We start from the raw sequence: 22,214 nt of genomic DNA on the forward strand, positions 1-22,214 counted from the left end.
ACCTGCCCCGTGCTGACGCCTGCCCTCTGCTCTCCCGACCTGCCCCGTGCTGACGCCTGCCCTCTGCTCTCCCGACCTGCCCCGTGCTGACGCCTGCCCTCTGCTCTCCCGACCTGCCCCGTGCTGACGCCTGCCCTCTGCTCTCCCGACCTGCCCCGTGCTGACGCCTGCCCTCTGCTCTCCCGACCTGCCCCGTGCTGACGCCTGCCCTCTGCTCTCCCGACCTGCCCCGTGCTGACGCCTGCCCTCTGCTCTCCCGACCTGCCCCGTGCTGACGCCTGCCCTCTGCTCTCCTGACCCGCCCCGTGCTGACGCCTGCCCTCCGCTCTCCCAGATGCCTACAGATCCCCTCACAGCCCGTTCTACCAGCTACCTCCGAGCGTGCAGCGGCACTCCCCCAACCCGCTGCTGGTGGCGCCCACCCCGCCCGCGCTGCAGAAGCTGCTAGGTGAGCCCACGCGAGGCGTCTGGCAGAGGGTTCTGGGCTTGGGGTCATCCCAGGAGGACCGTGGGTTGTGACACTGACCTCGCAGCAGCCCCCGTGACCCCCATGCTGGACCGCACTGAAGTTCACCCAGGGTTGGGGTCTGCCTGCTGCAGGGGTCAGTAGAGGCTCAGATGCAGCCCGTGGGTTGTCTGAGGTCTTACCCAAGAGATGCTGGGTGACACTTGGGACATCTGCGGTTGTCATCACTTAGGAGTGCTGCTGGCACGGGGTGGGTGTAGGCCAGGGATGCTGCTCAGGGCCCTGTAGTGCCCAGGATGGCAGTGAACACTCAGCTGTGCAGGGGTCAGAGGGCCTGAGTGCTCTGCGAGCTTGGGGTGTGTGGCGTGGGCTCCGCTGGGCGCTGCTGAGCTCCTGCCTCATGAGCGCCCGACACTTGGTGAGGCCTGGGACTCATTCTCAAGGGCCGCTCCCCCCTGTTCCCTCTCAGTCTCACCTGCGTTCCGTCTCTCTTCCCAGAGTCCTTCAAGATCCAGTACCTGCAGTTCCTGGCGTACACAAAGACCCCCCAGTACAAGGCCAGCCTGCAGGAGCTGCTGGGACACGAGAAGGTGGGTCCAGGCCCCCTTGGCGTTCCGCCTTCCCGCACAGAGGTGGGTCGTTCCTGTTCCTGGGCATCCGTCCCCTGTGGCAGAGGCCCTGGAGCGCAGGCCTGAGTGGGCTCGCTCCTCTGCTCACCTGCTGCGAGAAACAGACCTACCTGTTTAAACCCAAAGAATGGACTGAGAGACCCGGAAAACAGCGAAAATGAGACTCTTATTCATGGTTTTGCAAGACCTGGTATCTGATAGGCACACCCAGCACAGTTTGAACAAGCAACTTTCCCCCTAGTGCACAGATCCCTCCCCCGGTTCCTCAAAGGCTGAGTACTGTGAGGTCACAGTCTTCCCGGATGTTGCCTGTTGGTTGTTCAGCAGGGGCTGGAGTGCAGTGGTGCAATCTGGGCTCACTGCAAGCTCCGCCTCCCGGGTTCATGCCATTCTCCTGCCTCAGCCTCCTGAGTAGCTGGGACTACAGACACCCACCACCACATCCGGCTAATTTTTTGTATTTTTAGTAGAGACGGGGTTTCACTGTGTTGGCCAGGATGGTCTTGATCTCCTGATCTCGTGATCCTCCCACCTCGGCCTCCTGAAGTGCTGGGATTACAGGCGTGAGCCACCCGCCCAGCTGTAGGTGTTTTGTTTAGGGTTGTCCTGCTGCATTTTGTGCATTGCAATCCCAGTCAGCTTAGGGGCTCTTCAGGTATTTGACTTATGATCTAAGTAGCTGGGCAGGCTGATAAGAACAGACAAAGCCAGCTCTTTTGCAGACTGGTAAACCTTCATCTTAGACTAAACTTCTTTGGTTCAGGTGAGGGCAACTAAGCGGGGGGACGTGGGGGGAGGGGAGGCTGACAAGCAGGCATCAGCGATCCAAGCAGGGGCCTAGTACATGTTGTCTCTTCTGTAGTTTGCTGACCTAAGCCAATTCAAGGCAGTTTGTCCTGGAAATGGACCACTGTATACATGATTTCCTTCACCTGAGGTCCCGGCTGTGGGGCCCCGCCCTGGGAGCCTCGGAGGACCTGCCTCAGTGGGGAGCTAGGGCCGGGCTATGGGGTGGAAGTTCTCGTGGCCCAGAGATAACTCCAGAAGCCATTGGAGCCACAAGGTCGGCTGTCACTGAGCCCTGGTTTGCATTTTGGACTTTGGTTTTGCTTTAAAAAAAATGCTTATAGCGTGCTTTCAGCATATATGCACATGCATTGCTCCCTGTGTGGCTGACAGCATGCCTGAGCCGGGGCCCTGTTCTCTGCTGGTGTCTGAAGGTTGTCCGGTGTCAGTGGCTCCTGGGGTCTTCCCTTGGAGGTGAGCCTCCGGACGCTGAGTTTTTGCTGTTACGCTGCAGAAGGCTTCCTTGCAGATCCACGTGAAAAGTCCATCCCCTGGTATTGCCTTAGGATAAACTCCTTGGCATTGGCTGGCCTCTGCGTGGCTGGGGGCGCTGCCCTGGCTGAGTCCGGGTGGGGTGGCAGGTGCCATCCCTCCAGCTGGCGAGAGTTCTTTGCAGTGAACCTGATGCAGAGCTGGTCCCCTCCCGCCGCGGCCTGAGTGTTTCTTGGCATCTCAGCCCGGTGTGGGTCCCCTCAGGCATGTCTGTCCTTGAGCGCGTCTGCGGGAAGCGTGAGAGGCAGGGCGTGGGCCCTCCCTGTGGGCCCTCAGTCACCTGCCCTGGCCCTTAGTCACCTGCCCTGTTTGTCCTACAGGAGAAGAACGCCCAGCTCCTGGGCGCGGCTCAGCAGCTCCTCAGCCACTGCCAAGCCCAGAAGGAGGAGATCAGGAGGCTGTTCCAGCAAAAATTGGATGAGGTAGTGGACCCCAGGGGGCAGGTGGCAGCCGGGGCACAGCCTGGGGTGGCCCACGTCCGTCGGTATGGCTTCCTGTGGCTTCCTGTCTGTGCCTCTGTCCAGCTGTGTCCCAGGGGCTGGGCTGCAGGGGTGGTCATGCCTGGGGGCTTACTTCACCTTGGAGGCCACCAGCATGACCTCTACCCCACCCCGTGTCCCCAGCTGGGCGTGAAGGCGCTGACCTACAACGACCTGATTCAAGCGCAGAAGGAGATCTCCGCCCATAACCAGCAGCTGCGGGAGCAGTCAGAGCAGCTGGAACAGGACAACCGCGCGCTCCGCAGCCAGAGCTTGCAGCTGGTGGGTGCCGCAGCGCAGGAACAGGGACATGGAACCAGAGGGGCCCTGCCTGGGTGGGTGTGTCCTGTGTGCGGGCGGGAGGCCCTGGAAGGCTCGCCTCTGTCGTGGGGTTTGTTCCCAGACGAATTGCGCCACCTGTGAAAGCTTGTCGAGCGCGTCACAGCAGGCAGTCCTGGGCCCCTCGGCTGGATGGTTTCTCAGCAGCCCTGGGTGTCATGGAGCCACACTCTGGCAGGCTCGAGGTGTGGGGTCATGCGAGCATCCCCCATCGTGGTGTGGGTGCTGGAGCTGCGTCATCTGTCCGTGGGGGGCCCCAGTCTCCGCTTGTTCTGCATCCTCAGCCTGCTATTCCAGAAATGGGGTCTGTGCCCTAAGCACACAGGCTGTTGGCTGAGGCAGGCCCAGGGAACCCTGCCCTGAGAGTGTGGAGTGTGCTGGGCAGGCAGCCAGCCAGTCGCAACTGTCCCGTCCCTGTCCCCTCAGCTCAAGGCTCGCTGCGAGGAGCTGCAGCTGGACTGGGCCACACTGTCGCTGGAGAAGCTGCTGAAGGAGAAGCAGGCCCTGAAGAGCCAGATCTCGGAAAAGCAGAGGCACTGCCTGGAGCTGCAGGTGGGCTGCGCGCGAGGCTGCACTCCGTGGTGTCCGAGCCTCTCCCATCAGCCTCTCTGTGACGGCGTTGAGCCTAGGGTGGTTGCGGTTGCAGCAGCCTAGGAAGAAGGTGGAGGAGGACAGTTGGGTGGAGCCTTGTGGAACCTTCTGTCTTGGGCCGCAGGCTGGCCGTGTGGACAGCTCCGCCTCACTCTAGCCCTCAGCTCTCGGGGGCATCTCGGGATTGCTTGGCTGAATGCACAGCGCTAACGTAGGATTTCCTGATTTCCTGGCTGCCTCCTTGCAAATCATTTCTATAACAGTCATAGGGGAGAATTTGCTCCTTAGAAAAATAGCTGGATCGGTGCCCCTCGAGCCCCTGCAGGGGCTCAAGCCTGTAATCCCAGCACCTTGGGAGGCCGAGGCGGGCAGATCACCTGAGGCTAGGAGTTGGAGACCAGCCTGGCCAACACAGTGGGACCCTGTCTCTAGCAAAAATACAAAAATTAGCCGGGTGTGGTGGTGTGTGCCTGTAGTCCCAGCTCCCAGGGAGGTTGAGGCAGGAGTTCTGGCTCCCAGGATGGCATCCCCAAGGGCCATATTGAGGCAAAAAGGGCCGTGTTTGAGCCCGGGAGGTGGAGGCTGCAGCAAGCTGAGATTGCACCACTGCACTCCAGCCTGCGCGACAGAGCCAGGCCCCATCTGAAAAATAAAATAGCTTGTACTTTCTGACACTGAGAAACGCATTCGTGGAGGCCGAGTAGAGGAAGTGTGGAGGAGGATGTGCAGAGGGAAGGTGCTCTCCTCCCTGCTCCCAGGCAGGGGCAGGTGCTGGTGGGCGGTGCCCACAGCTGCCGTGCAGCCTAGAAAGCGGCAGGTCACGGGCTTTGTTCCCAGAGCCGCGTCCCATCGAGGCTGTGCCCACCTGCTCACCTTACATGTCCCCAGCGTGGTTTCACCGTCGATGGACCTGGTGCCCTTTCGCCGGACCTCTGCTGCCCTTTCAAATGACTGCACCAAACCCTTGCTGCAAGGCTGTCCCAGGAGGCGGGCTCTCACAGGCGGCTGACGGACGTCGGGAAGCGCCACCCACGTGCTCCCGAGCTGCTCCCTCACGTGTGTGGCCCAGGCGAGCCTCACCAGCATATGTTAGAGAAACGGAGGTCGCCGACCTCGTTACCACAGCCGGGCACTGCGGGTCTGCCTGGAGTAGCAGGGAAGAGCATATTTGGGTTTTGACCATTTTTGTCATAATTTTTTTTGTGTAATAAACAAACAAAATGTGTTTGTTAAAAGAAAGGAAAGCAGGTAAACAGAACAGATAAACTAAAAGAAAAAGCCCCTCTCAGACTCAGCGCCTGGGGAAGCTGCCACGCTCGAGTGGCGTGTCCCTCCACAGGTTTACACTTAGTAAAACTGGATGTTTTACACTTAGAGTCTATTTTGAGAGACGAGAGTGCTCTGTATCTTCCTGTTGCTCTTTTTGGAGAAGGTGCTTTCATGTCAGCAAAAACTATCCTTGGCCCTCCACATTGCTTTATTTGACGCCCCCAGCTTCCCCACCCCACCTCTAGGTGGTCGGCAGCTTTGTCTTTTCCATCCCACATGAGCAGCGGGGGTCCTGGCCCTCCGGGTGTCCATCTGTAGCACAGTCTTGGGTCCCTGGTGTGGTCCCCAGGTGGGGTGGGCCTGACGCCATCTCTCCTCCTGCAGATCAGCATTGTGGAGCTAGAGAAGAGCCAGCGGCAGCAGGAGCTCCTGCAGCTCAAGTCCTGTGTGCCACCTGATGACGCCCTGTCCCTGCACCTGCGTGGGAAGAGCGCCCTGGGCCGCGAGCTGGAGCCTGACGCCAGCCGGCTGCACCTGGAGCTGGACTGCGCCAAGTTCTCGCTGCCTCACTTGAGCAGCATGAGCCCGGAGCTCTCCATGAACGGCCAGGCTGCTGGCTATGAGCTCTGTGGTGCGCTGAGCCGGCCCTCGTCCAAGCAGAACACGCCCCAGTACCTGGCCTCACCCCTGGACCAGGAGGTGGTGCCCTGCACCCCCAGCCACGGCGGCCGGCCGCGCCTGGAGAAGCTGTCTGGCCTAGCTGCACCCGACTACACTAGGCTGTCCCCGGCCAAGATTGTGCTGAGGCGGCACCTGAGCCAGGACCACGCGGTGCCCAGCAGGCCGGCCACCAGTGAGCTGCACTCGAGGTGAGTGCCCTGGCGGGGTTGGGGGTCTGCACCTGGTGCCTGCCGACTCTGCCTGGTGTGCTCAGGCTGTCAGGGGTTTCAGCAGGAGTGCGTCTGTTGAGGAGACTGAGATGGGGAGGTGCTGGGCCAGGCCGCTGCCTCTGAGCGCCAGCCCACGGCCCTCGAGAGTGACTGCAGCTTCTCATTCCAGAGCTGAGCACACCAAGGAGAACGGCCTTCCCTACCAGAGCCCCAGCATGCCTGGCAGCATGAAGCTGAGCCCTCAGGACCCACGGCCCCTGTCCCCTGGGGCCTTGCAGCTTGCTGGAGAGAAGAGCAGTGAGAAGGTGCGGGCCACGACCCCTGCCCGGGGCTCAGAGAGGTGCTCAGCAGAGGCGGCCCGAGCGAGTTGCTAGCAGGAGGGGTTGTCCTAGTTGACCTTGGGGCACAGTGAGGGACTGGGGCTGACCTGGAGGAGGACGCTGTGGCTAAGTTGGGGAGCAGCCAGTAAGGACAGGTCACAGGTGACGATGGGCAGGTGCCATGGAGGACATGGGGTTTGTCAGGGTGTCCCTGGTGCCTCTTAGTTCTCAGTGACGGACAGCAAGTGCTGGTGGAGACGCAGAGCCCAGTTTGGGAGGCCGCTGCCCACAAGGACTGCCTGGGGGGCACTGGCCTGTGTGCACAGGGATGGAGAGGGAAGGACGGTGACGTTGCATGGACTTGGCAGTGATGGATGTGGGCCCTGGGAGGCTTGGTGGCGCCACGGGTGACTGCCCACCGAGCCGGGCGGGCAGGCTAGAAGGGACAGATGGGCATTGCTTTCAGATACCAGGAGCGTGCCGTGCCTCTGGAGTGTCCCAAAGCCGGTGTCCAGGAGGGCCTGACTGCATAGGGAAGGTTGCAGGGCCTTGGCAGCCTGGGGGCCGCCTTGAGAGAGCTGTAGCAGGCCCCCGTCCTGTGGCTGTGGTCCCTGTGTCCTGGAGGGGTTTGTTGACCCGCGACTTGGGGTCGGGACTTCGTCTGCAGGGCCTGAGAGAGCGCGCCTACGGCAGCAGCGGGGAGCTCATCACCAGCCTGCCCATCAGCATCCCGCTCAGCACCGTGCAGCCCAACAAGCTCCCGGTCAGCATCCCTCTGGCCAGCGTGGTGCTGCCCAGCCGCGCCGAGAGGGCGGTGAGTGGCTCCCAGGAGGCCGTCCCCAAGGGCCACGTTGAGGCAAAACAGTTTGGGGGTGCTCGAGACCCGGCTCGCTTTGCAAAGTCTCACGCTGTAGAATGTCGAGTGTGAGGCAATACAGTCAAGGTGGGCCGTCCAAAGCTGGGGCGTGTCCGGTGACCTGGGCCGTTGTTTTCGCCAGTCTTTTTCTTTTGGGTGAAAGGCAGGTGTGCAAGTGGAGAGGGCCTCACACCTTCTGGGTTGAGGAGGAGCTCAGAGGCCCACCCTGGCTCCCAGCCTTACTCCTCACGAGGCCACATTGGCTGCCCTGGCCCCTGTCCTCACAGATGCCTCTGGGTTCTCCCACCCAGCGCTGTGCGTGCAGAGAATCTCATCTTGTGTAGTATGGGTGGGATTTTTTGGGCATTGAACTATTTTTTAAAAATTGTGCGCTTCAAGTATACGCTTCAGTGGTTTTTAGCATTTTTGGTTTTTTTTATTTTTTATTTTTGAGACGGAGTCTCACTCTGTCGCCCAGGCTGGAGTGCAGTGGCGTGATCTGGGCTCACTGCAAGCTCCGCCTCCCGGGTTCACACCATTCTCCTGCCTCAGCCTCCCGAGTAGCTGGGACTACAGGCGCCCACCACCACGCCTGGCTAATTTTTTGTATTTTTAGTAGAGATGGGGTTTCACTGTGTTAGCCAGGATGGTCTCGATCTCCTGACCTAGTGATCCGCCTGCCTCGGCCTCCCAAAGTGCTGGGATTACAGGCATGAGCCACCACGTCCGGCCTTTTTTTTTTTTTTATTTTATTTTTCGAGATGGAGACTCATTCTGTCCCCCAGGCTGGAGTGCAATTGTGTGATCTCGGCTCACTGCAATCTCTGCCTTCCAGGTTCATGCCATTCTCCTGCCTCAGCCTCCCGAGTAGCTGGGATTACAGGTGCCCACCACCACGCCTGGTTAATCCCCGCCCCCACCAGCCGAGACGGAGTCTTGCTCTGTTGCCCAGGCTGGAGTGCAGTGGCAAGATCTTGTGATCTTGACTCACTGCAGCCACCGCTTCCTGGGTTCAAGCAGTTCTCCTGCCTCAGCCTCCCGAGTAGCTGGGATTACAGGCATGTGCCACCATGCCCAGCTGATTTTTGTATTTTTAGTAGAGACGGGGTTTCACCATCTTGGCCAAGCTGGTCTCAAACTCCTGACCTCGTGATCCACCCACCTCAGCCTCCGAAATTGCTGGGATGACAGGCATGAGCCACCGCACCTGGCCAATTTTTGTATTTTTAATAGAGGTAGAGGTTTTGCCATGTTGGCCAGGCTGGTCTCAAACTCCTGGCCTCAGTCGATCCACCCGCCTCGGCCTCCCACAGTGCTGGGATTCCAAGTGTGAGCCCCTGTGCCCGGCCAGTTTTTTGTATTTTTATACACCTCTGTCTAATTCAGGACATTTTCTTCACCCCGGAAAAAGTGTTGCCCGCCTCAGCAGTCACTCCCTAGCCATCCCCCAGCCCCCGGGCCCCCGAACACGCTCATGTCTGGGCCTGTCCGTCCTCTTGGCACGTGAGGGCATTCCCTGTGTGGATGGAGTGTGCCATCTTCATCCGTGCCTAGTTGATGGACCCCGGCTTGACTCCCCATTTTGGCGATTGTGAATCGTTCTGCTGTGAGTGCTGGGGTCCAGGTTTCCGTGTGGATGTAGGTTTGCTCTTTGGCCCATGTGGGAGTGGAGCTACTGGGTTCTGCGGTCACTCTACTGACCTTTGTTGGACTTGGAGTGTGGTGTGGGGAAGTGCAGGGGGTGGTGGCCGGTGGGTGTGTTCTCGCAAGCGCCCTCCTCACCCCACCCGACTGCTGGCATTTGTCCGTGCTACTCGGAGAACACAGCCGCTTTCCCGGTGAGGGCGGGCCGTGGGTTGCTCGGGTTGCGCCCAGCACCCCCTCCCAACAGCCGGACCCCGGGACTCCCGCCTCCTGACCTCCCTGCCTCAGGCCCGCTGCCCCATTCACTCGCAGGCACGGCGCACCCTTGCTGCGCCACTCGCCTGGGGCCCCGCTCAAGTTCCCCCACTGCCCTCTTCCCACGCGGTACTGGATGGTGACCCCGGCGGCCTCCCCCAGCCAGCTGCAGGCCTCCACACTCACTGTTTCCAGCTGGGTTCTGGGTCTCCTGGGGCACCTGCTGCCCCTGACACACGGGGTTTTCTCTCTGCAGAGGAGCACCCCCAGTCCCGTGCTGCAGCCCCGTGACCCCTCGTCCACACTTGAAAAGCAGATTGGTGCTAATGCCCACGGTGCTGGGAGCAGAAGCCTTGCCCTGGCCCCCGCAGGTAACGCCCCTCCTGTGCCCTACCCTCAGGACTCTGCTGCTGCTGCTGCTGCTCTTCAGGCAGGAGGGCCGGGTTGCTGGGAGTGGAACAGGGCTTCCTGGGGTGATCATGGGGGCTGCTGCCCCAAACCGCCACGCCTCGTTACTGACACCCTTTCCTGCATCCCACGAGCTGGGATGCGGATCGGGCTCAGCTGCAGCCATCGTGGCCTCATACCTGGGTCTCCAGACACTGACACCTCCTGCTTGGGTGTATTAATTCAGCCCGTGGGGTCGGCCCCAGCGCTCTCGGGGGCTCCTGTACTCACAGCTGGGAGGCCCCTGACTCAGGATTGGCTCCACACACAGCAGTGCCCAATGGCACACGACTGTGGGCCTCCGTGCTGGTAGCAGCATGGTTTCTGGTTCCCTGAGAAGGTGCCGCCTGAGCAGTCTCTGCTGTTAGCCCAGTTTCTGCAAAGAGCCAGAGAGGATGCCGCTTTGGCTTTTGTTGACACTGCAGGCCTGTCTGTCTGTTGTGGAAGCTGCAGGGACAGCATGTCAGCGGGCATGGCCGTGTGCCAGCAAAACTGTACTTAAAACAGCGGAGGACACCAGACCGCCAGGCTGGTTTGCTGGCCCCAGGTTGAGATGCGGTATGATGTGGCAGCTACTTTTTTAGGAGTAAAAAGTAAAATATGGCCGGGCATGGTGGCTCAACGCCTGTAATCCCAGCACCTTGGGAGGCTGAGGTGGGCGGATCACCTGAGGACAGGAGTTTGAGACCAGCGTGGCCAACATGGTGAAACCCCCATCTGTACTAAAAATACAAAAATTAGCCGGGTGTGGTGGCAGACGCCTGTAATCCCAGCCACCCGGGAGGCTGAGGCAGGAGAATCGTTTGATCCTGGGAGGTGGAGGTTGCAGTGAGCTGAGATCGCACCACTGCACTCCTGCCTGGGCAAAAAGAGTAAAACTCCATCTCAAAAACAAAACAACAACAAAACAAGTAAAATGTACACGGCCGCTATTGAGACAGGAGGCTCTAGGGAGGCTGGGCGGGCTTCACAGTTGGCCATGTGAGGGCCCTGGAGAGGCCACCGAAGCCTGGGCAGTTCTGCCCTCGCAGGGCTGGGTTGTGCCCTTGGGGTGAGGTCTGCTCTGCGAGAGGCAGTGACAGTTTCAGGAGATTTTCAACTGGGTGGCAAACAGACAGCCAATTCCAGAAGCGCCTTGCAGCGCCCCTGCACGGAGGCCTCATTGGCAGAAGCAGGCAGGCCGCCCTTTGTCCCCGGGTGGTCATGGAAGTGCACCACTCATCGTGGGCTGGGAGGCGTGGCCGCAGCCTTCAGGGCGGCCAGAGCTTGGAGTATCCAAGCTGAGTTGTCTTCTGAGAACAGGAGGGAGGGAGGCTGCTCAGCCATGGGCTTTCCTCATGGTGTCTCTGAGATCACGGGGCCAGAGGGCAACTTACTCAGGGGAAGCCCAGCTCAGCGGGGAGCCCGCACCAGGAGGCTTCTTGGGAGGCAGCGTCTCAGCCGGGACCTGCAGGGCACAGGCAGCCCAGATGGGCGGGAGGAGGCACAGGGTCAGCCCTGAGCCCTGAGCTTGCCCACAGAGCCTTCTGGTTCCACCCTAGAGGGGCCGTTTTCAGACTCCCAACCCCTTCCCCACTTCCCCACCTCTCCTGGAGCCCACAGAGCTCCTGGGGGGAGGTGCGCCCACAGCAAGGCTTTCTCTTTGGCCATCCTGTGTCCCCTGAGACGCCCATGTCCTTCCCGGCAGGCTTCTCCTACGCTGGCTCGGTGGCCATCAGCGGGGCCTTGGTGGGCAGCCCGGCCTCTCTCACACCTGGAGCCGAGCCGGCCACCTTGGATGAGTCCTCCAGCTCTGGGAGCCTTTTTGCCACCGTGGGGTCCCGCAGCTCCACGCCACAGCACCCCCTGCTGCTGGCACAGCCCCGGAACTCGCTCCCGGCCTCTCCCGCCCACCAGCTCTCCTCCAGTCCCCGGCTTGGTGGGGCCACCCAGGGCCCGCTCCCCGAGGCCAGCAAGGGGGACCTGCCCTCCGATTCCGGCTTCTCAGATCCTGAGAGTGAAGCCAAGAGGAGGATTGTGTTCACCATCGCCACTGGTGTGGGCAGTGCCAAGCAGTCGCCCTCCAGCAAGCACAGCCCCCTGACCGCCAGCGCCCGTGGGGACTGTGTGCCGAGCCACGGGCAGGACAGCCGCAAGCGCGGCAGGCGGAAGCGAGCATCTACGGGGACGCCCAGCTTGAGCGCAGGCGTGTCCCCCAAGCGCCGAGCCCTGCCGTCCGTCGCTGGCCTTTTCACACAGCCTTCGGGGTCTCCCCTCAACCTCAACTCCATGGTAAGGACAGGGACCGGCAAGGCTGGGGAGCATGGCCTGTGAAAGAAAGACCAGAGGGAGACCGGGTGTGGTGGCTCACGCCTGTAATCCCAGCACTTTGGGAGGCCGAGGCGGGCAGATCACGAGGTCAGGAGATCAAGACCATCCTGGCTAACACGGTGAAACTCCGTCTCTACCAGAAATACAAAAAATTAGCCAGGCATGGTGGCGGGTGCCTGGGAGGCTGAGGCAGGAGAATGGTGTGAACCCGGGAGGCGGAGCTTGCAGTGAACTGAGATCGGCCACTGCCTGGGCCACAGAGCAAGACTCCGTCTCGGGGGGCAAAAAAAAAATAACAGGTGGAGGTGGGGGGCCATGACTGAGCCCGGCCTTCCTCCACCATGTGCGGCCTGGCAGCCTGGGAAGACGTGGCCGACAGCTGTCTCTGGGGTTCAGAGTGCGACACGCTGCTTGCGAGCTTCTTCATTCTCGGCTGTGGGGCCTTAGTGGTGGTGGGCATATCAGGAGGGGGCGTGGGGGGCTCTGGGATTGCGGGGTGGTGTGTGAGGACCAGGAGGAACCAGGATGGGGGCTGCACTGGCCACTGGGCAGGGTGTCAGTTTCCTCAGGAAACCCTGGGGTGCACACAGGAGCCCCCTGGGGCGGTGGGGCTCTCCTGCCTTGGGGTCCCGGGTCTGTGGTATGTGCATCCATTGTGTCTCTCCACTCTCAGGTCAGTAACATCAACCAGCCCCTGGAGATTACAGCCATCTCGTCCCCCGAGACGTCCCTGAAGAGCTCCCCTGTGCCCTACCAGGACCACGACCAGCCCCCCGTGCTCAAGAAGGAGCGGCCTCTGAGCCAGACCAATGGGGCACACTACTCCCCACTCACCTCAGACGAGGAGCCAGGCTCTGAGGACGAGCCCAGCAGTGCCCGGCGAGTCCAGGGGCCCGGAGGGGGGCAGGGCCTGGCAGCAGGGGCAGGCGGTGTCTGCTCACCGTGTGTGGGTGGGTGGGTGGGGAGGACCGGCAGGCTCTGAGGGAGTGCCCTGGACGGGAGGGAGGCGTCTGTTTTGTGAGGGGCCTCCCCACAGGTCCTGGGCCCTGTTCCGGGCAGGGCCGGCCTCCTGGGCCGTGTGGGGTGGGACACGAGCAGGGCCACCTGTTAGAAGAGGCAAGCTGAGGAGGAGCTGAGCGCAGCAGGAGAGAAGTTTCAGCAGTGAGGCATTTGGAGGTCTCATCCACACGTCTTGCCGAGTGTATTACAGTAGCTTTATTAGATAAAATTCACATATCATATTCTCCATTTAAAGTGTGCAATTCAGAGGTCTTTGGTATATCCACATTACCACTGCCTAAATCCAGAACCTTCCATCATGTCCTGAGAAAATCTCATCATCCCCTTGAGACACTCACTCCCCTTCTCCTCCCCGGAGCCCCTGGCACCCCCCGCCCCCATCCTACTTTCTGTCTCTGTGAATCTGAGGGCTCTAGGGACCTTCTAGGAGCGGAGTCACACAGGATGTGGCCTTTTGTGTCTGGCATCTGTCACTGAGCATGACGTCCTCAAGGGTGCATCCTCGGTCCCTTTCATGGCTGGGTGGTGCTCCGCCATCCATCCGCCCGTTGTGCTGGGCTTGCTTACCCTTGGCGGTTGTGAGCAGCGCTGCTGTGGCCACGGGTGTGCATGTTTGTGTTTGGGAGCGAGTTTCCCGTTTCCTGGTGCCTGGGCGGAGGTGCCGGGTGGCCCGGCCCCCTGTGCTCTCCAGTAGCCACATCGTTCCACCCTGCCACCATGGGTGCACGAGGGTCTGAGGTCCCCAGTCCCCACATCCTCACCACACTGAATTTCTTGTTTTGATTCTAGCCATCTGAGTCGTTGTGAAGTGATATAACATGGTAGGGTTTTTTGCCTTTTTTTTTTTTTTTTTTTTTTGAGACACAGAGTCTTGGTCTGTCGTCCAGGCTGGAGTGCAGTGGTGCGATCTCGGCTCACTGCACCCTCCGCCTCCTGAGTTCAAGTGATTCTCCTGCCTCAGCCTCCTGAGTAGTTGTGGCTACAGGCGCATGCTACCACCGTGCCTCGTTCGTTTTTTTGTTTTATAGAGATCGGGTTTTGCCATGTTGCCCAGGCTGGTCGCAAACTCCTGGCCTCAAGCATTCCGCCTCCCACTGCCTCCCAGCGTGCTGGGATTATAGGCGTGCACCATCACAGCCGGCCCTAAGTGTGCTTTTGGTGGTGTTCTGTGTTAGTTCATTCTGTTTCTTTCCCACGTGGACGTGCACGTGTTACATAAGAAACATCCTAGCACTTGGGTGCTCTGTTTTGCATTGGGATTGCTCAGCTTAGTGGTTTCCAGGATCTTTAGGAATTTGTGTGTCCCTGGTGTGTTCTTGGGACATTGGATCAAAGCGACCCCGTGCAGTGTGTGGTTGGGTGTGGCTTCATGTGCTAGCCTGCAATGCTGTGGCATTGTTTGCCACCTGAGGCACCGAGGTCTGAGAGGGGCCAGGAGAGGGAGGTCGGAAGAGAGCTCTGTCTGGGATTCTCACACTTTGTGTGCTGGGAAGTTGCTTCTCCCATTCAGCTGCTGTGCCTGATCTCTTGGCTGCTTGTCCCAGCAGAGGCCCTGGAGTCCCTGCCAGGACAGTGCCCTTGTGGCACAACAGGGGTGGATCCCAGGGCCCAGCCGCCCAGTCCAGGCCTGCCCCAGGGTGGCTGCACGGATCCCCTGTCTGGGCCGAGTGCTTCTCGTTTACCGCCTCCGGAGCTCCCTGGGCTGTTGGCTGTCAGCATTTGTGTCATTCTTAGCATGCAGCTGGGTTTCAAGCATTAATGACCTTTTTTTCTTAACAGAATTGAGAGAAAAATTGCAACAATCTCCTTAGAAAGCAAATCTCCCCCGAAAACCTTGGAAAATGGTGAGTAACAAGTGTTTTGCGGTGTGGCCAGGCCTGTCCGTGCGGCCGTGGTGCCCAGTCAGTGCTGCTGACCCACCTGCTGGCCCGCTGCGTCGTGTCCTGCGTGGGCGCCGACACTGGGGGCGCTGGGCTTCCAGAACTGCCTCTGGGAGGCCCTCACTGCAGCCCAGGGCCTCCGCGCACATGCCGTGCTCTCACAGTGGGTGGCTGACCTGCGGGGATCGTCACCTTGGGTCCCCTGTTTGCTTTGCACCCTGGCCTTCTCCCCGAGTGGTGCCTGCGTCCTCCGTGAGGACCCTGACCTGCTCTGGGGCAGCCCCACCTTCCCTCCTGGAGGCCTGCTGGCCTCGGCATTTTCCCCAGAGCTCATCCTGCATGGCCTTCTGCGAGACCCGCTTCAGCTGCCTCTGTCCTGTCCTTTGCCCTCCTGTCCCATCCAGTCGCGTCCCCTGCCATCTCATCCTGTGCTGTACTCCTCCTGTCCCATCCCATCTTGTCCCCTCCCATCCCCTTCTCTCCTGTCCTCTCCCATCCTGTCCTGCTTGGCATCTTGAGTGTCTGTGACCAGCCTGCAGAGTTGCCCCGGCTGTGGCAGCAGCCCCGGTTAGCCTCATGGGTAGCCCGGACAGGTGCTCGGGGCTCACGGCCTCTGCCTTTCCTCTTTGCCAGGTGGTGGCTTGGCGGGAAGGAAGCCCACGCCCGCCGGCGAGCCAGTCAATAGCAGCAAGTGGAAGTCCACCTTCTCGCCCATCTCCGACATCGGCCTGGCCAAGTCTGCAGACAGCCCGCTGCAGGCCAGCTCCGCCCTCGGCCAGAACTCCCTGTTCACGTTCCGGCCCGCCCTGGAGGAGCCCTCTGCCGATGCCAAGCTGGCCGCTCACCCCAGGAAAGGCTTTCCCGGCTCCCTGTCGGGGGCTGACGGACTCAGCCCGGGCACCAACCCTGCCAACGGCTGCACCTTCGGCGGGGGCCTGGCCGCGGACCTGAGTTTACACAGCTTCAGTGATGGTGCTTCTCTTCCCCACAAGGGCCCCGAGGCGGCCGGCCTGAGCTCCCCGCTGAGCTTCCCCTCGCAGCGCGGCAAGGAGGGGTCGGACGCCAACCCTTTCCTGAGCAAGAGGCAGCTGGACGGCCTGGCTGGGCTGAAGGGCGAGGGCAGCCGCGGCAAGGAGGCAGGGGAGGGTGGCCTGCCGCTGTGCGGGCCCACGGACAAGACGCCGCTGCTGACCGGCAAGGCCGCCAAGGCCCGGGACCGCGAGCTCGACCTCAAGAATGGCCACAACCTCTTCATCTCTGCGGCGGCGGTGCCTCCCGGAAGCCTCCTCAGCGGCCCCGGCCTGGCCCCGGCGGCGTCCTCCGCAGGCGGCGCGGCGTCTTCCGCCCAGACGCACCGGTCCTTCCTGGGCCCCTTCCCGCCGGGACCGCAGTTCGCGCTCGGCCCCATGTCCCTGCAGGCCAACCTCGGCTCCGTGGCCGGCTCCTCCGTGCTGCAGTCGCTGTTCAGCTCTGTGCCGGCCGCCGCAGGCCTGGTGCACGTGTCGTCCGCTGCCACCAGACTGACCAACTCGCACGCCATGGGCAGCTTTTCCGGGGTGGCAGGCGGCACAGTTGGAGGTAGGCAGGGCGGCCCCCGTCCGCCTCCCCGGCCCCTGCCGGAGGCCCCTTCCTTTGCAGGTTTCCTTCCGCACTCTCTTGCGTCAGGAGCTGAGCTGCAGGTCCCCTGGTGCTGGCTGGTCCCCGCCATCCATGCACGGTCGCGAACTCCAGTCCTGTGGGGAGAGGGCTCACGCTGAGTCCGTGTGTCTTGGGTTCTCTGGTTGTAACCGCGTCCCTCTTGTTTTCAGAAGGCCACGGTGCGCAGGGCCACCAGAGCATTACTTTCTCCCGTGGAGGTCACCTGCTAAGTGTGGCCGCCCGGGCTCTGGCAAGGCTCTGGGAGCTGGTGTTGGGTAAGAGCGAGTCCTTGCAGTGCCTGCCCAGACAGGGCGGAGAGGAGCCGCCGGGGGGAGCGGCCTGGCCTTGGGGCTGCTGCGGGGCGGGTGGCCGGAGGGCGGAGGGCGGGCCACCACGAGCCTGGCCGAGCCGCTGCTTGTGCTTGGTGCCCGCACACGCCTGGCGGCGCCGTTTCGCTTCCCTTTTTGTGAGCCTGCGGCTCCTTCTCTGCGCTTGCCTGGATGCTGCCGCCTGTTGAAGCTGCGTTTTTCTCTCCTGTTTGCAGGTGTCTTTAACCACGCGGTGCCTTCCGCCTCTGCTCATCCGTTTGGAGCCCGTGTCGGCCGCGGGGCTGCATGTGGCAGCGCCACACTGGGCCCGAGCCCGCTGCAGGCGGCGGCCAGCGCCTCGGCCTCTTCCTTTCAGGCCCCGGCCTCGGTTGAGACCCGGCCGCCCCCTCCGCCTCCGCCTCCGCCTCCGCCTCCCCCGCTGCCCCCGCCTGCGCATCTGGGCCGGCCCCCCGCGGGGCCGCCCGTCCTTCACGCCCCCGCTCCACCTAACGCCGCCTTGCCTCCTCCCCCAACGCTGCTGGCCTCTAACCCTGAGCCCGCGCTTCTGCAGAGCCTCGCGTCCCTCCCGCCTAACCAAGCTTTCTTGCCCCCCGCCTCTGCTGCCTCTCTGCCGCCTGCTAACGCCTCTTTGTCTATCAAGCTCACCTCCCTCCCGCACAAGGGCGCCCGCCCCTCCTTCACGGTGCACCACCAGCCCCTGCCCCGGCTGGCCCTGGCCCAGGCCGCGCCCGGGATCCCACAGGCCAGCGCCACGGGGCCGTCCGCGGTGTGGGTGTCCCTCGGCATGCCGCCTCCCTATGCCGCGCACCTTTCGGGGGTTAAGCCGCGATAAAGACCTTGCTTAGCTAGCAGTGCGTATTGTGTAAGGTAAGGCCAGAGCCCCGCACGGTGGCTTACTCCAGACACTGAACTGTCCTTCCTTTGGCAGAGAAGACGGCCACAGGGCTCGGCAGAAGTCCCGGGGGTCCTGAGGAGGGAAGAGGGAGAGAGCCAGGGAGACCAGGGAGACGGTCGCGAGAGGAGGGACTGCAGGACGGGCACCAGCCGTGGAGTGGCCTGAGTGTGTTGGGTTCCAGCTGCCCACAGCTGGGTCCCTGCGGTGATGCCGCAGGACTGAGGCCAGCCTTGGGGGCAGCTGTGCCAGCTCCTGTGGGTGAGGCTCATGGGGTGCCAGGCCAGGGGGCTGGGAGCTCTAGCTCCTGGAGCAGCCTCCAGGGCTCCATCCGCACCAGGCCCAGGTCACTCATGACAGGGGGCGTGGCTTGGTGCTGTTCCCCAGGCTCCCAGCATGTAGCAGGCACGGTGCCGGCTGCAGAGGTCCTGGGGAGCCAGGGTGGCTGGGTTGATGCCTCTGGTCGGGGCTGTCTGGCTAGTAGCCTCAGATACCCCTCATAGGGAGCCAGTGAGGCCCCTAGTGCCCTGCCTGCCTGGGAGCTGATGGGTTCCTGGTGGGTTCCAGAGGCAAGCTCTGTGCCCTGCGTGTTGGGGCCTCCTTGCTGGACACGGCTGATGGCCACACTGCTCTGTGGTTGTGGCCCACAGCCGAGGGGCTTTCAGCTGCTCAGATGTCAGCACCAAGCTGGGCAGGTTAGTGTAGACAGTGCCCACCTTTGAGACCAGGAGGAAGTTGGAGGCAGGAGTGATTTTGATGACGTGAGGCCTTCAGGGAATGTCCTGTCCGCTCCTCCCCCCGAGAGGCTGTGGAGACTGTGGCCGCTGACCCCCGAGGGCAGTTGGCCACCCGTGCCCTCCAGGGACATGGCGTGCCTGGCAGCGCAGTGTGAAGGTGCCCTCTGCTCGCCCCTGGCTTTCTGCCTCAGGGGCCCCTGGGACACAGGCCTTCCTGGGCGAGTCCAAAGCCCACCGGGCAAGGAGAGGAGGACTGGGAGCCAGGAGCCAAGGCGGATGCTGTGGCCGGGGCTGGTCAGCCTGGCGGGTCAATGTGGGCACCTGCGGGCTGGACAAGCTATGCTGGGTCTTTTAGGAGATGAGCTGCAGGTAGGGTGGCTTTAGCTGGACTCGGCTGTGTGTCTCCTTTGGAGGAAGGCTGGAGCTTGGCCGGCGTGTCCAGGTGTCAGGCTCCCTGGTCTGCCACAGGGCACGCCCGTCGTCTGTTGTGGTTAGAGGGAGCCAGCACCATGCCTGTCATGGTGCTGGCCCCAGGTGGCGTGTGTGCTCGTGGGAGGCCTCAGTCCCCAGCCTGGGTGAGTGTTGGGCTCCCCCAGGCGCGATGGTAACGTCAGGCTGCTCTTCCCGCTGTGTCCTTCTGCAGGTAACTAGGATTTCTACCTCAACCGCGAGACCTATGCAAGGACGGTGTGGACCAACTCGCACCCGCGGCATGGTGCCCGCCGGCCTGCCGGGCTCCCACCCCTGGACGGCAGAGGCGAGGACGGACGGGAGCTCCACTGTGAATCGGCGGCACGTGCCGCAGGAGGCTGGGACTGGTCCAGTTTGTACTGTCGATAGTTTTAGATAAAGTATTTATCATTTTTTAAAAAGTATAAACAATTCTGACTTATTTTATTCCATCTAAGTGGTAAAAGGCAACCTATTGAAAAATATAAATATCTATATATGAGAGCTCTATATAAAGACACGTGTCTGCAGGGCAGGCCCGCCAGCGGATTCGCCACAGCCTGCCCCGGTGCTATCTCGTCCCCAGGCCCGCGCCTGCCTCCACCCGCTTGGTGCTGACTAGACGCTGACAACGCCGAACCCCGTTCTCGGAAACGCCGCCCGGCCGGCTCCCCCGACGCACTGCTCCCGTACCAAAGGCAGGCCCGTCGCCACCACATTCCTTGGAGGCCTCCCCGCGGCCTGAGCCCCTTCCTGAGCCCCTGGCGCCTGCCCTGAGCTCTTCACCTTTACCCCGGCACTGTGAACCCCCAGACTGTTCACCCTCCGGGGCTTGGGTTGCGCCCTTGCATGTGAAGGGGCCTGCGCGGTGACACAGCTGGCCGTGTGCTGCGCGATGGTGCTGTGAGGACGGCGCAGGCACATTTAACAAGTGCATTTACTTTTGTATTTCTCGGCTGTCCATGGCTCGCAGCATGCCCTGCGATGCGGGGCAGGCCTGTCGTGGGTCCCTTGGTGTTTCTGTACAGGAGAGTGTCACACTAATGAGTGGCAGTATTTTATAGAGATGTGACGAGAATTTATAAATTTCATAGATTTGACAGCTTTTATTTTTAGATGGTATAATGCACAGTGAAGAGGAAAGAAAAGCGAGGGGAAGAAACCGTATTTATTCACACAGTGCACAAAAGGGCCCCAGCGTCAGCCCCCACCCTAAACCCCTCAGTTGCAGCTCCCAGCAGCCCAGACAGAGCTGCCGGCACCCCTGCCTGCCCCACATCCCTTCCTGTCAGGGCCACGCCTGGCACCCATCCCTTGGAGCCTGTGCTGGTTCTCCCAGCTGCTGTGGGTGTGCTGGGGCCAGGGTGCACTGCTGAAGCCTGGCCTCTCTGGCCCTAGGCCCTAGGGTGATGGCCCCCCACTCCGCAGCCTTGCGGGGGTGCCTGGGACTGGGTGTGGAAGGAGAGGAGCCGAGGCCGGGGTGTAGCAGGCAGGCAGGGCCACTCGTGTTTCTGGAGCCCTGAGCAGTCAGGGCCTGGGTTGTCTGGGCAGTGGTGGCTCTGTGCCCTCCCTGGAGGATGGGATCTGGGAGTCCGAGCTCCCCACACCTGGCCCCGGGCTGTGTGGCACTTGCTGAGCCCACCTTCTCAAGTGCTTGCTCCTGTGAGGTGGCATCAGGGAGCCCCTTCCCCAAGGTGCCACAGATCCACCCTCCAGGGAGCTGCCAGCCCTGCGTTCTGGTTCCCAAGAGCAGGATGGACACACGTCACGTCCCTACCATGTGGCCTCCAGAGAGGGAGCCACGGAGGAAAGGCTTCTGTGGTTGCTAGGTGGGGGAGTCCTGTGTGGGAGGGCCTGGAAGACCCCTGCTTGTGCCTGGTGAGGGGGTGCTGCCTCCCCCTGGCTCCCAACAACCTCTCAGACCCCCACCCCCCAACATAGCTGAGTTCTGAAGATGGTGCTCCGGACCTGTCCTCTTAAGTGGTGCCCAGTGCCCTCCCCGCCCTGCGTTGGTGCTCTCAGCTCGAAGGTGCTGTGCCTCTGCCTGAGCCCCAAGCCCCGAGCCTGGCCTTGAGGACAGGCAGCCTGCTCTGTGTCGCCACAGGCTGGATATGCTGCAGGCTTGATGGCAGAGAAGGCATGGAGTCCCTGGTCTAGAACAAGACACATTCTTTAAACACTGTATCACTTCTGCCTCCCTCTAGGGGACAGTGGCAGTTCAGGTGCCACCACGGGTCCTGCAGATGGGCCATGCAGGGCTCCTGCCCACGCAGCCCATACCCACACGCAGACCACCGTATGTTCAGGACACGCGCTGGGTCTCAGAGCCACTGGCCCAGGCAGAAGTCTCCTTGAGCCCACTGGGTCATATGCGTGTTACCACACGTGAACTAGTGTGGTGGCTGCCTGCGGACACCCTCCTGTTCTGAGCCCTGGGCCTGTGTTCTCAGACACTCCCAGACTGAGGTGTGGTGTGTGGCGGGTGGCAGTGGAGCCTGGTGATCTGGAGCCTGGTGCTGGCACCTGGCCTGAGTTTCCGTGGGCAGCTGGCGGGGACCTGTGCTGCTGCTGCTGACTATGGGTGGGCGGGCGGCGCCTGGGAGTGGCTCTTGCTCAGGAATTGATAGGAACCCTAATGACTAGGACACCCCCTCCTTGGCCCATGAGGCACGCACAGTGACTTATTTAAGACTTCCCCCTTAATTTATCTGCCCCCAGGATGCGTCAGTCTGTTCAGTGGTCAGCAGGCCCCCCACCCCCCGCCGACTGCCTTCGTCATCGTGGTCAGACCCCCTCCCAACACAACACGCTGCTGGTCTGTGTCAGCCTTTGTAACATGCGGGAGGCTTTGCCGTGTCTTCCTGGTGCACGGTATTTGGATTGCGCGCATTGTCACGGTCCGCCCCCGGGCTGCGGGCGCCCCTTCCTCTGGGCACCCCTGCATTCTGCATCCCCACCTCTAGACGCTGTAATAAACAGACTGTTTTCACTCAGACCTGGTGTGAATGGCAGTCTTTCTTCCAGGTGGCATGAGGTGTCTCCTGGCGGCCAGTGAGAGGACCCGGCTAGTGTGTCATCGCCGAAACGGGGAGTGGAGGGCCTAGGGGCGCTCCTAGTAGAAGCTCCGGGGGCTGACACCAGGACACCCTGGCCTTAGGGAGGCTTACGAGGGCACCAGGCCACGGGCAAAGTGCCTTTTGATGAACGAAAAACCAGATCTGCGACCCCAATGACATCGGCAAAGTCCTTTTCACATCGGATGGACCAAAGCCGGCCCAGGCCCCAGCCACACTCCGGGAGGGCCCGTGAATGCCAGAGGCGGGACCCCAGGACACCACAGGATTCCTGATACCACACAGCAGCCCCGTTCTCCCCAGGCCTGGGTCCCAGCCTCCACTTGTCCTGGCTGGGGGTTCTAGCTCTCCCCTCAGTGCA

General features: G+C 61.8%; 1 protein-coding gene across 6 annotated transcripts in view; it reads left to right on the top strand.

Moving 5' to 3' along the window:
• DOT1L (DOT1 like histone lysine methyltransferase) overlaps nucleotides 1-21,772 on the top strand; it is a 70,286-nt gene extending 48,514 nt beyond the window's left edge. For 2 of the 6 annotated variants that reach the window (XM_024237254.3, XM_054539280.2), the window contains 15 exons: nucleotides 335-448; nucleotides 965-1,056; nucleotides 2,754-2,855; nucleotides 3,057-3,194; nucleotides 3,678-3,803; nucleotides 5,496-5,980; nucleotides 6,171-6,306; nucleotides 6,989-7,135; nucleotides 9,333-9,447; nucleotides 11,211-11,794; nucleotides 12,507-12,712; nucleotides 14,633-14,697; nucleotides 15,367-16,311; nucleotides 16,916-17,567; nucleotides 18,973-21,772. In XM_024237254.3, the coding sequence (XP_024093022.2) occupies nucleotides 335-448; nucleotides 965-1,056; nucleotides 2,754-2,855; nucleotides 3,057-3,194; nucleotides 3,678-3,803; nucleotides 5,496-5,980; nucleotides 6,171-6,306; nucleotides 6,989-7,135; nucleotides 9,333-9,447; nucleotides 11,211-11,794; nucleotides 12,507-12,712; nucleotides 14,633-14,697; nucleotides 15,367-16,311; nucleotides 16,916-17,532 (3,872 nt within the window). In that variant the 3' untranslated portion in view covers nucleotides 17,533-17,567; nucleotides 18,973-21,772. Of the gene's footprint in view, nucleotides 1-334; nucleotides 449-964; nucleotides 1,057-2,753; nucleotides 2,856-3,056; nucleotides 3,195-3,677; nucleotides 3,804-5,495; nucleotides 5,981-6,170; nucleotides 6,307-6,988; nucleotides 7,136-9,332; nucleotides 9,448-11,210; nucleotides 11,795-12,506; nucleotides 12,713-14,632; nucleotides 14,698-15,366; nucleotides 16,312-16,915; nucleotides 17,568-17,628; nucleotides 17,854-18,972 lie in introns of all 6 variants that reach the window. The other 4 variants (XR_008516321.2, XR_008516322.2, XM_054539281.2 and 1 more) reach the window with 4 other exon arrangements.
• Nucleotides 21,773-22,214: the final 442 nt, after the last annotated feature.

Source organism: Pongo abelii, chromosome 20, assembly GCF_028885655.2.
Source record: "Pongo abelii isolate AG06213 chromosome 20, NHGRI_mPonAbe1-v2.0_pri, whole genome shotgun sequence".
NCBI classification, from domain to species: Eukaryota; Metazoa; Chordata; class Mammalia; order Primates; family Hominidae; genus Pongo; species Pongo abelii.